The 10,962-nt window shown below is 50.6% G+C and overlaps 3 protein-coding genes across 3 annotated transcripts; 1 reads left to right on the top strand and 2 right to left on the bottom strand.

The window, feature by feature from the left end:
• Nucleotides 1-578: 578 nt before the first annotated feature.
• ACO1O0_009192 (uncharacterized protein) lies at nt 579-1,567 on the bottom strand (the record flags this gene model as incomplete). Its single annotated transcript, XM_083198543.1, has 3 exons — nt 579-850; nt 1,036-1,384; nt 1,418-1,567. 3 exons carry the CDS (start codon nt 1,565-1,567, stop codon nt 579-581), a joined length of 771 nt encoding a protein of 256 aa, XP_083046278.1.
• A 1,387-nt stretch (nt 1,568-2,954) lies between these two features.
• ACO1O0_009191 (uncharacterized protein) lies at nt 2,955-4,428 on the top strand (the record flags this gene model as incomplete). Its single annotated transcript, XM_083198542.1, has 5 exons — nt 2,955-3,018; nt 3,078-3,655; nt 3,712-3,756; nt 3,815-3,884; nt 3,947-4,428. The coding sequence occupies 5 exons, from the start codon at nt 2,955-2,957 to the stop codon at nt 4,426-4,428; spliced, it is 1,239 nt and encodes a 412-aa protein (XP_083046277.1).
• Nucleotides 4,429-6,761: 2,333 nt separating this feature from the next.
• On the bottom strand, nt 6,762-10,506 carry ACO1O0_009190 (uncharacterized protein; the record flags this gene model as incomplete). The annotated part of the gene is made up of 3 exons (XM_083198541.1): nt 6,762-7,970; nt 8,043-10,426; nt 10,491-10,506. 3 exons carry the CDS (start codon nt 10,504-10,506, stop codon nt 6,762-6,764), a joined length of 3,609 nt encoding a protein of 1,202 aa, XP_083046276.1.
• Nucleotides 10,507-10,962: the final 456 nt, after the last annotated feature.

Raw genomic sequence — 10,962 nt, 5'->3', positions numbered from 1 at the left:
GGCGTTTTGGGAGAGATTTATCCCATAATAGACTGGATGTAGACAATGATGCACAGTCATGCTTAATTCAAGGGAATCTTGCAGTGGCCATAAGGAGTCTGCATGTGGCAGCACGAGAAATTGGTGCCATGGTGCTCACCAGTGTTAGTCTTGAGACGTTTATGGTTGTGAAGATTTCGAAGCCGAATATTTTTAGGCTAGAAACTTGTATGAACAAGACCAATGAGCTCGGGTCGTTGAAATCGAAACAAACTGATCTGAAATTTGCTTTCGTATGTACCTACTCTGTACTCTTGACAACTGTCGCAGCTTTGACCTAGGAAATGCCCGGGTATTAAATAATAAGTAATATCCGCTGAACAAAATTGATGCACTGATATGAGCAGAGCGCTTTATTCCTTAAAGGGCAGGTTTTTAATATCGCTCCGAGCAGGTCCGACAATCGTGAAGCATGAGTTATAACAAAGACTTGGGTTACATCGACAACAGCTAAGGATAATTCACAGCAAATGGAGTCCTAGAGGTCGGGGTTGGAATTTTTGGCTAGACTCTACCTCCGTATCATCACTGAACAACTATCATTTCCCAGATACCCAGACAATGGCCTTGGACCAAATAACCTGCTGTTGAGGCTTATCCTCTGGCACGACCGGCTCCGAAATAATTAGTGGGCGGATGACTACACCAATGGGACGACCGTTCAACCGCTCACCCAGTGCAGACACGACAGTTGGCTCGCCCTGAACCAGACTGGACTCAAGCTGAAACTCTTCATCAGCGAGGCGAGGCATCCCTAGGACACTAATGGTGGTACGGATCTTCGACAGCCTGAGGGATAGGCGGGCGAAGTCTGTGAAGAGTTGGGCAAGATCTTTTAAGGCTAGTGCTGGGTTGAACGGGGCAATCTTTTCCAGACATTCCAACGTCTGAAGCCTCCAATCAACCGCAACTGCTCTTGAGCCTATACTCTCCAAATGTACTTATTAGCAATAAAGTACAGAGATGATGGACATGCTAATGAAATTAGAAACTAACCAATGGAAAGTGCCGTTTCGAACTCCTTCAGGCCGTCTGCTGTCTCTTCAGCAAGAAAGAACGGGTTGGTTAGGAATGTCTCACAGAGAACTGCGGATAGCACCGCCTGAAGAAGCACCAAGGGGCTGCTCCCATCAGACAAATTCATGTCAAACTGCAAGTCTCGCGGCGCATTCTCGTAGTCCTGAGTGCTATTGATGATGCCGATGCTGCGCAAGAATGAGGCCACAGATTCTTGTTGTGCTACTCCTGTGGCGCACGTGTCGGCGCACCATGAAAAGAAATCTCCTTGGAAAAACTTGCTGATGTCGCTTTTCACGACATCGTCTGGGACATCTCTCGAAACATCCTGTGCCAGCGTTGACACAGCAGACGCACATACTTTGCTGAGTTTTGCTTCATCCTCGCCTACTCTCTTCTGTAGTGAAGCCACGTCGTCGTTTGATCGTTTTAGTTTGGCCTGGACGTGTGCCACGGCTTGTCTAAAATGATGCTCCTTGGTCTGAGCCTCTCGGGTATGTCTGCTGTCCATTGCTGCTATCTTTTGACGGCAGTCTTCGAGATGTTGTGACAATCTTTTGTTGACATCTTCCATATGTCTGAGTTGTTTCAGGAGATCGGTATGCTCTACTGGGACTGCCTGACTGTGGCCTTCGCGTATCCCAAAGAAACGTCCAAATCGTGCAAGCATGTTCCCAATTTCAAGCCTTCTCAACGAGACTTTGTCTTGCGACTGCTGAATCTGTAGTCCGACCGCGGTCTGGCCGTACCTTGCCACGCCAGTCCCTGGCAATGCAGGTTCGGTATGGGTTAGACAACCTGTGGGAGGCACTGGGACTAAATCCCGTTTGGACAGGTGACTCTGAAGGAGACGGACCTATGTTGGTGGCTTGTTAAGATGAATCTTTTCTGTATTGATAGCGAGATGAGTGGTGGCAATGGTGACTTACCTCGTGGCGAAGGGCCTCCGATGAAGTCCATACAACCCTCCCAGGCTGTTTCGGAAAGTCCGTAGGCAGCATTTCTGCAAAACCGGACAAAAAAAGAACCAGAGACTTCCAATCAAGGGCTTTAAGGCCTACATTCAGGTTTTGGCGAGACGCCAAGGAAAGTGATTTAAAGTCCACGATGAAATTCAACAGCCAGGAGAGCAGCGCGAGAGACAGTATTCGGAATTGAGGCTAGTTGTACGAGAATGAGCTATTATGGGGAAGACTCAAGAAAGACACCTAAAAGGAGTGTTGGTTAGAATGTAGAGATTTCCTAGTTCGGTCCACCGCAATCGAGAACCTTCCCGCCCATGTTGGATGTTGATAGCATTGAGTGCACCGATTGTATGCAGCATCGAAGCACCACAACTTCATCTTCTGATTATATTTATGCCAGTACATGTTAGATCTGTGGCAAACCATGTCTCCATAGTGCATTGTGCAAAGTGTGAATTATTGCAAGCATAATTCCCTAGCTAAGAGTTATTTGCTCTTCTGCAGGAAAAAAGACGTTTGGCTGTAATCGTAGCTGGCTCAGCTTTGTTATCTCTTCTGCAGCAGAACAGACATGCAGCTACAAGGATAGTAAACTGAGGTTTGTTGTCTCTCTTTGCCTGCAAAACGTACATAAGGCGGCCTTGCCCACAGAGAGCTCGGCGTTGTTCTTTCTTCTGCAGAGAAACAGAAATAGGTGCCTAGAGGTGGTCACAGCAATGTGAGCGTAGTTTGCTCTTCGACAGAAAAAGAAACATCTGGCGCTCACAATCATAGCTAGGTAGCTGGATGCTTCTTGGACTTCTCTAGTAAGATATAAATACAAGCGTCATTCCGTCTTTTGGAAGCCGCACTCTTTTGCAACTCCTCGATTCATTCCAACACCACTCGGCCACTCATCATCTATTCTGCATGACATTCGCGATCTAAGAGGCGATGGCTGTCGCTACGAATCGCACCAAACTCATTGTTGGGATCGATTACGGGACAACATATTCTGGTAGGCCTGACACTTTACCTATTGACTTGCATTTGTCGACTAACGGTACGCTGTGTTAGGCCTTAGCTTCGCTCTTTCCAACGCAGCAGACTTCAAAGACATTTTCCCCTGGACCAAGTACCCAGGCGCATCCTCCCACAGCGCCGAGCACTGCGTGAAAGCCCCCACAAGGATTGCTTTAAAGAATGAGAATCCCGAGCTCCATGGCAACGCATGGGGGTACCAGATTGAGCCGGGAATGAAGATCTATGCCCTAACTAAGCTACTCCTCGACGAGTCCGCACTTCTGTCAGACTATGATGATCCTGACCTGTATCTCCAGAGCGGCGGCGAGATGATGCAGCTTCCCAAGGGAAAATCGGCCAAAGACGTGGCGACAGAGTACCTGAAGGGAATGCACAAGATGTTTGAGGATGCACGGAACGAGAAACTTGGCGCACAGGAGCTGCCCACTGACTTTTGGCTCACGGTCCCAGCGTCTTGGAGTGAGAGGGCGAAGCTCTTGACAAAGAAAGCAGCCATGGACGCAGGCTTTGGGACAAGATCAATGGACAGGATCATGCTCATTCCCGAATCTGAGGCTGCAGCGCATTATGCACTCAAGTCCAACATACACCGCCTAGAGAGCTTTGTTCGTGTATGTGAATTCTTGATGAGGCTGTTCCAGCTTGAGTCTCGCTTACAGAATTACAGCCCAACACTGGGGTCTTGGTCTGCGACTGCGGTGGCGGAACAGTGGTGAGTCTGATATTTGATATGAGATGCAAGAAAGGTTCAAGCTAAGCATTGATACTAGGATATCACGACCTACGAAATTGAACGGACTCAACCCACGATAAAGCTCAGAGAAATTGCTGTTGGAGTGGGTAAGTGGAGAGACATAGAAATCACTTCAATATGCAGATATCTGAGTGCTAACTACTTGAAGCGGGCAAATGCGGAGCAACCTTCGTGGACAGAAACTTGTTCAAGCTTCTTGGCGAGCGATTTGGGGATGCATTCACTCTGCTGGATTCCAAACAGATTGGCCCCGGCAGCCCATTCATGGACCAATTCGAATTGAAGAAGAAGGACTTCAGCAGGAAGACTCCCGGCCGACGGGCACACAGGATCCCTCTTCACATGCCGCACCTGAAGCAAACCCTCAATTTGGGAAGATACTACGAGAAGCGATCTTCTTCTGTCTTGCTTGATCATGAGGATTACAGGTCTCTCTTTGACCCTGTTGTGGACATGGTCCTTAATCTGATTGACGAGCAAGTGTCGCAGGTCGAGCGCGAGAACGAAACCCCCATTTCAACAATTGTCCTCGTTGGTGGCTTTGGGTCGTCTCCTTACCTGAGGGAATCCATATCCGAATGGTGCGAATCGAGAGATATACATCTCGCCACGCCCATATCTGGCGCGTAAGTGGCCTGGTTCCGTGTGTCGCCTACAAAAGCTGACAAGTCAGATGGTCCGCTGTGGTCTGTGGCGCAGTGCTCCGCGGCTTAGAAGGCTCTATTGTGCGGGAGAAGAGATGTCGGAGACACTATGGCCATACACTAAGTCACCTCTATAACCCGTTCCTTCATGGCGATTACGACGGAACCAAGAGATACGTATGGACAGATTATGTGGATGGCGGAGAGTGGCTCACGGGATTCATGTTCTGGAAGATCGGCAAGGCAAGCCCTCCCCCTCCCGCAGTAATTAATTTTATCCTTGATTGGGTAGTTTTAGGAGTCACGGCTAACACTGATTCTGGCTGTGATTTAGGGGGCTGTGATTGACAAGACCACGGAAATTAATTCCAAGTTTCTCTACTATTACGTGGGGAGAATACCAAAGACTGCCACGCACGACTTGTACTCGTGTAGCTTGGATGATGCTCCCGAGACCATTGAAAATGACCGCAAGTAGTCGGAAGTCTCGTATTGTATCATGCGCTAACTATGGACACAGGTATCGAAAAGGTCGGAAGAGTCGTGTATTCTCTTGATCGGCTCGACCACACCAAGGTTCGCAGCGCTGTCGTAGACGGTGTCACCCACTACAGTATTTCTCTGACACTCAATATCCGGCTCAACGATGAGATGGGCCACTTGGTCTTCCGCATTCTACACGGTGGCAGAGAAGTCGGAAAGGCGGAGATAGACTTGGGTGACTCTTGAGTTGTGACGCTGGTTGGGCCCTGTTTGTTGTTGTCTTTTTGTATGCATGCATGTATTTAGACTCTGTGGAATTAAACAGCTAACAAAATTTGTGCTTTACTCTGTTGCCTTTCGTTAGAGAGAGGGAAGAGATTAATGAAACATTAAAATACTGAATTAATAAATCAACAGTCATGAGCCTAGCTACAGCGTATGATATCAATTACCGTCCCTGTCCATCAAGCGTATAAGCATGGCACTAGTTTTGAAACATGCGAATTTAGCTGAAGGAACGTATCATAGTATAGCTGCGACCAGGTTAGTATTGGCAAACCCATGAAGTCAAATCTTGTGCACACTTACCCCTTTTCCTGAGTAGGTTCTTCTTGTCCACTCATCGTGCATTATTCGAACAGTCTTCGCGACCGTCTTGATTTGGCCGCGGAAGTTCATAAGGAGTGTGATGATCCTTGTGCACGTTTCGGAAATTGCGGGTACCATGTCGCTCATCATTCGATAAAGATGATCAAAATCGGCTTGAAACTCGAGCTGTAAATTCAGTTAAGACGAGACTCTGATCACTGTGGGTGGCTATCGTCAATGACAGTTGGATGCAAGCATCGTATTCAACATGACGATGTGTGGGGACAGACAATCACAGAATCTTGGGCCTAATACACAAAGTGCCCGTTGGAAGAGGGAGAAAGCGACTGCACTTGTAATGCTTCTTCATTCGTCTTCTTCAACGCCAGCCATCTGAATGTGTGGTACTCTGGTGTGTTGACATTGGGGAGTAGGCGTTTGGCGGGGAGATTCATTGGAGCCCCAACGGACTCGTCTGGCCAAAATGCTCGGATCTAGGGTGCTTCTTCCTCAAGGTTCTCGGTGTCAGACTCGGGAACAGATGGCCTGGGGGGAGGGTCTTGTTGATTGCCGGTTCATGTTGGTCAGGAACTCCACCCAATTTGGTAATGAATGTTGACGTTGATGGCAACGGCGATGATATCGGGGGATGTGATCAGGTGAAATTTTCGAGGGCCCTTCGTCCCTCGTCCCAAAATATGACTTGCACACAGCTTTTTCAGTGCAAAGATGTTTAGGGAGAAGGAAATGGGGTGGGGGTTTCGACTCCCTTTGGGCCTTCGTGGTGTTATCCCTCCTTAAAGGCCCGTCATTATGATGGCTGTTGGCCGGCATACATGCTCATAGTGTATAAGGCATATTAGTTCTACGCACTGCATGTACATTGCCACTCCGACTTCCAAGGGATCACTAAAAAAACAGCCAGGCGGGACACACGAGATTAAATAGTAGTCACATCAAATCGAATGGGGTCTTCTACGACAATTCATGGGGATCGTACGACGTCGAGTTGGATGCCCAGCAACATCAAATCTGGAGAGCACCTACCCAACCAAAGCACCAATTGTGCCAGTATGGAGCATTTTTTTGGTGTATAATAATGTGTTAATATAAACAGCAAACCATATGCTCAGCAAAAGAGTATAAATCCGAGATAATCAAAGCACTAGAGCATAATAAAATACCAATATCTAAGCAGGCTATATATCCCCGACTCCAGGATCCCTTCATCCCATAACCCCTTTACCCTTATTCTAATAAACTCGGTTCACCCCTCTCCTTAGCCGCCTTGGATACGGATCGGGTAACCCGTCTGTTGGCCGGTACTTTCTGTGCCGTCTTCTTCTTGGTTGTAGTTGCTTTCTTTGGTGCTGCCGATAGCTTGGACGTCCTCGACACCGTCTCTATCACCACCTCTTCGACAGTCGCCGCAGGAGCCTTGCCCTTCGTTGTCTTCGGCGTAGCTTTGGCCTTGCCGACTGTCCTTCCCTTTGCAGTTGGTTTTGGCTTTTCCACGAGGACATCTACTTCTGGAGTTTGGAGCTCGGCCTGCGTAGGGCAATATGTGGGATCCACTATGCGTCGAGGTTTGTGCGGCGCCTGGTCATCGACATTGAATTGCAACTCGTCATCCTCAGAAGTGGGATCACCCTTCGAGGGACGATATGTCGGATCCTCGACACGCCGACGCTTGTAATTCGCCGTGCCGTTCACGTCGAACTGAAGCACCTCCTTCGGTGGAGGCCCAGTCTGCAATGGGCGGTAAATGGGGGGTTTCAGGCGCTGGAGTTTAAAAGGTATCAAGTCATCAACATCGGGCTGCAGATCGTCGGCCGAGTCCGGGTCGCTCACGTAAGCGTACGGCCCGTCTTTTTCCTCGCGGAGGCGCTTCCGGTTGTACTTTCGGCTCTGGGGCGTGGTGGCGGGTGTGTCCAGTTGCTCGGAGGAGCTGAAGACCAGGGAGTCGTCGCTGTCACTGACTGTGAGGACGGGTACTTTCCCTGCCGACTTTGAGTACGGGGCTAGGCTCGATGATGATGGGCGTTTGTCTCGAGGCTCAGGGGCATGAGAGCTCTGTTTCTTGGAAGACTGGTGCTTGTCGTGGCCATCTGCCTTCTCTTGGATAGTTTCGAGTTGGATATCGGACGTCTTGTCATCTCTTGTGGAGCTGATAGGTGGCCATGGTAGGCGCACGGCCTCTGCATCGAGGGCCGTGTTGGGATCCAAGCCTAGCATCCCGGGAGCTAGAGTCGGTTTGCTGGCCCAGTAGATGGTGGGACCGTACCCGGGATAACGTGTCACAAACTTGTGCTTGAGTATGGCCAGATTGTGCAGCGAATCTCCGCCAATCTTCCTCTGCAGATCTTTGCGTCGGATCCAGCCGGTAATGTTGGGGAGATTCTCGGAGCAACCTTGCGCGTTCCTGATCCTGCATAGTCTGTCTGGGTCTATGTGTAACTAGACAGCGCGTTAGTCTGGTAACTCTCTACCATAAAAAAACATTGTAGTATATGTAAATAATAAACTCACTCTCATCTGATCGTCCCTAGAGGGGCGTGCATTAGGATCACTCGTCTCTGTGGGCGGAAATCCCCTCAGGCACCGGGAGCAGTAGACCTCGTCCTCGGGAAGGCTTCCGGCGTCCTTGTCTGCCTCACTATCTTCGTGGCGGCGGGACGAAGTGTCATCAAGCTCCTTTACTTTTCGTTTCTTTGATCTGGGGATATCGGACTTCTTAATATCCAGGATTTGGAGGAGTTCTTTGCGGTGGTTCTCCCTGAAATGTCTCCCCTTCCTATGAACCCCCCACGAGGTAGACAGGACCTCGTCACACCACGGGCATTTTACCACGGGTTGGTTCTCTTGGGGGCGACGTTGACGTTCCCCGGGGGGTTGTTCCTGGGAGTGATGTTCCTGGGAGTGATGCGTCTGGTAGTGGTCCGATAGCTCCTTTGCTTCTCCGTGCTTGAACATGGCACTGCAGTCCTCCTGAGGACAAGGAATGGCGCGGTACAGCTTTACTTTAAGCAGGTTGCGGTAGGCTGTCTGTAGACGAACCTGCTCTGTGGGCGTCAAGACCCCCCTGCTGACGCCTGGCAAGCTACCAGGAGCTTGGATAAAGTCATCTCTATGGAGATATCCGTGATCCACGGGGGTGTCGCCGTCACCGTCGTCGTCATCATCATGACCGTCATCATCATCGTCGTCGCGATTATCATGGTCGTCATTGTCGTCTCCAGAACCGTCGCCATGACCATCACCATAGCCGTCGCCGTCATCGGAATACTCATCGTCTTCCGCCAGGTCTTCGTCATGTGTGACCTTGCCAAAGTGGCAGGCATCAACGTACCGTGGACCCCAGATGTTGGTTTCCGGAGGCCTGATAGCAAAGGCCGCATCCCGCGCGTCGACTATGGCAATCTCGCACTCCCAGGTGATGATCTGGGTTCGGATGCTAAACCAATCCCCGTTATCCATATCGCGGCGCACAAAGTACGTCGCGGGCTGCACGCCTGCCCTCAGGGCAGGCTCTGGTATGCAAGGGCGGATTTGGAGGTACATGACATCTTCTTGGCGGTGATGAAACCCCCATTTACCGGAGGCGTCCGCTAGCCAGAGGGCCAACTTCCAGAAATCCCCAAGGGGCTTTTCGATACTCGGCAGAGGGAGGCGCCATGGGCGCGAGAAGAAATTTAATCCGCCGTCCAGAACGCGACGCGAGATCTCTTTCGTGTCAAGGTTGAAGATGGGATGGATGTAGATGGAGCGCTCGTGCTTTGCACTCGTGCGGATAACATTGAGGATATCCTGTCTTAACGCGGGACCCAAGGGGCGAGTGGCATCCATGGGGACGTTTCTCCATATCGGGAGGGGCTCTGTGCCTTCCGTGTCCAACGCGCCGTCGAGTTCAATGATGGCAATCTGTTGAATATCTTCCTCGTCATATGGGTCTGTCCCAAAACGTTCATCCTCCGTGGTGGAAGTCGCCTCTCCACAGAGCGCCGTGCGGATCATAGCCCTGATCTGGGCGAGAAACTCATGGACCATTGTGTCGTTTCCCTTTGTTGCGGAGTATCGGAAGACGGTCTGGTTGATTGCGACTTCAGAGGTCGGGTAATAGCTGGGCATGACAATGTTGATGTCGTTGAGTGAATGGGGTAGCTCTCGGACCCGTACGCGGCCAAGCCTGCCCTCCTTCATGCGATTGTGTAGGGTGGACAGCAAGAAACTGGATGGTTGATGAAACCAGCAATATTTTTCGGTCTTGCCGGCGGCACCAAGCCCAATCTCTAGCGGCAAAGAGGGAGCCGCAGCTTTCCACGGCTCGCCTGTCACGATAGTGAGTGCCGCCTGGAAGCATTGAGAATACTTCCCCATGTCCCAGTGTATCGGCGTGTGACCGGGGATAGCAGAGGCGACTGGGAACCAGAGGTATGAAATTGATTTCCTGTGAGCGTTTCTGTCTACCATGGCGACAACATTGGTCCGTAGTTCGTACTCGCTAGGCCTCCAGTGAAAAGGGGTACCTTCGGCGCGGAGCATGACAAAGAGGTGCTGGCCAGCTCCGCGTTCCAAGAACTCCCGAAGGAACCTAAGGACTAGGGCCCGTAAGGGGTCCGGCCTGACGTCGTCCACTTCTGCTGCGTCCGTCTTGGGAATGGTGTCGTCAATGCTGTCGCATACCGTGTCGTTCTTGTTGTACCAGACAAGCGAGAAGTGGCGGCGCTCCCCGTACCTCACAGACAGGAGTGCGCGGACGGCAGACCGGTACGACTTTAGGCTTTCAGGCTTGAACGTGGTGGCGCCCTGGTAGCCGTACAGAGGAATCTCCCCGGGAGCAGAGACCAGGTCGGAGCGTGTCACATATTCGACTTCATGCACCGATGACAAGTTGGAATCTCCAGAGAGGGAATCTGGATGTCGCACTCGTCAGCCAAAACACTCTGTTGCCGGATAGCTAAAGGGGTTCTGTCCTACCTGGAGAGAGATCCATCGCCTCTTTTCCCGCTTTGCGTGGGAATGTACCAATTGTATCTTTATAGTCGTTGCGATGGTTATGTTCCTAGAGAAAATCCAAGGACTCGGCCAAATGTGACTGTCGGCTTAGCTGCCGCTTGTTAGATTTCGCCCTAATGCCTCTAGGCTGGGCTTGCATTGCTCCTCTATCAGAGGCAATGTCTTTGGCAAGCGCCTCAGCCTGTTTAAACGGATCTTCCATGTGACTTACACGTGGCTTTGGTGTTTGGGGGCTTTTGGTGGGATTGCCTCCTGATAACCAGTCCTTTGACGGAGATGCGCCGAGGGGTGTGAGCATTCGGGTCGTTGTCATGGAAGAAAAATGATGGATGGCAAAGACGATAAGAAAAATGAAAGGGGGGGAGGGGGTCAAGGAACACAAATTTGTCGAAAATAAGGGCCTTGGGGCTCTCCGATCAACTATGTCAGCTTA

The sequence above is a fragment of the Amphichorda felina genome, assembly GCF_050947745.1.
Source record: "Amphichorda felina strain 45539 chromosome Unknown scaffold_9, whole genome shotgun sequence".
NCBI lineage: Eukaryota > Fungi > Ascomycota > Sordariomycetes > Hypocreales > Bionectriaceae > Amphichorda > Amphichorda felina.
The sequence above is the reverse complement of the archived record's forward strand: the minus strand, read 5'-3'. Positions and strand labels throughout refer to the sequence as shown.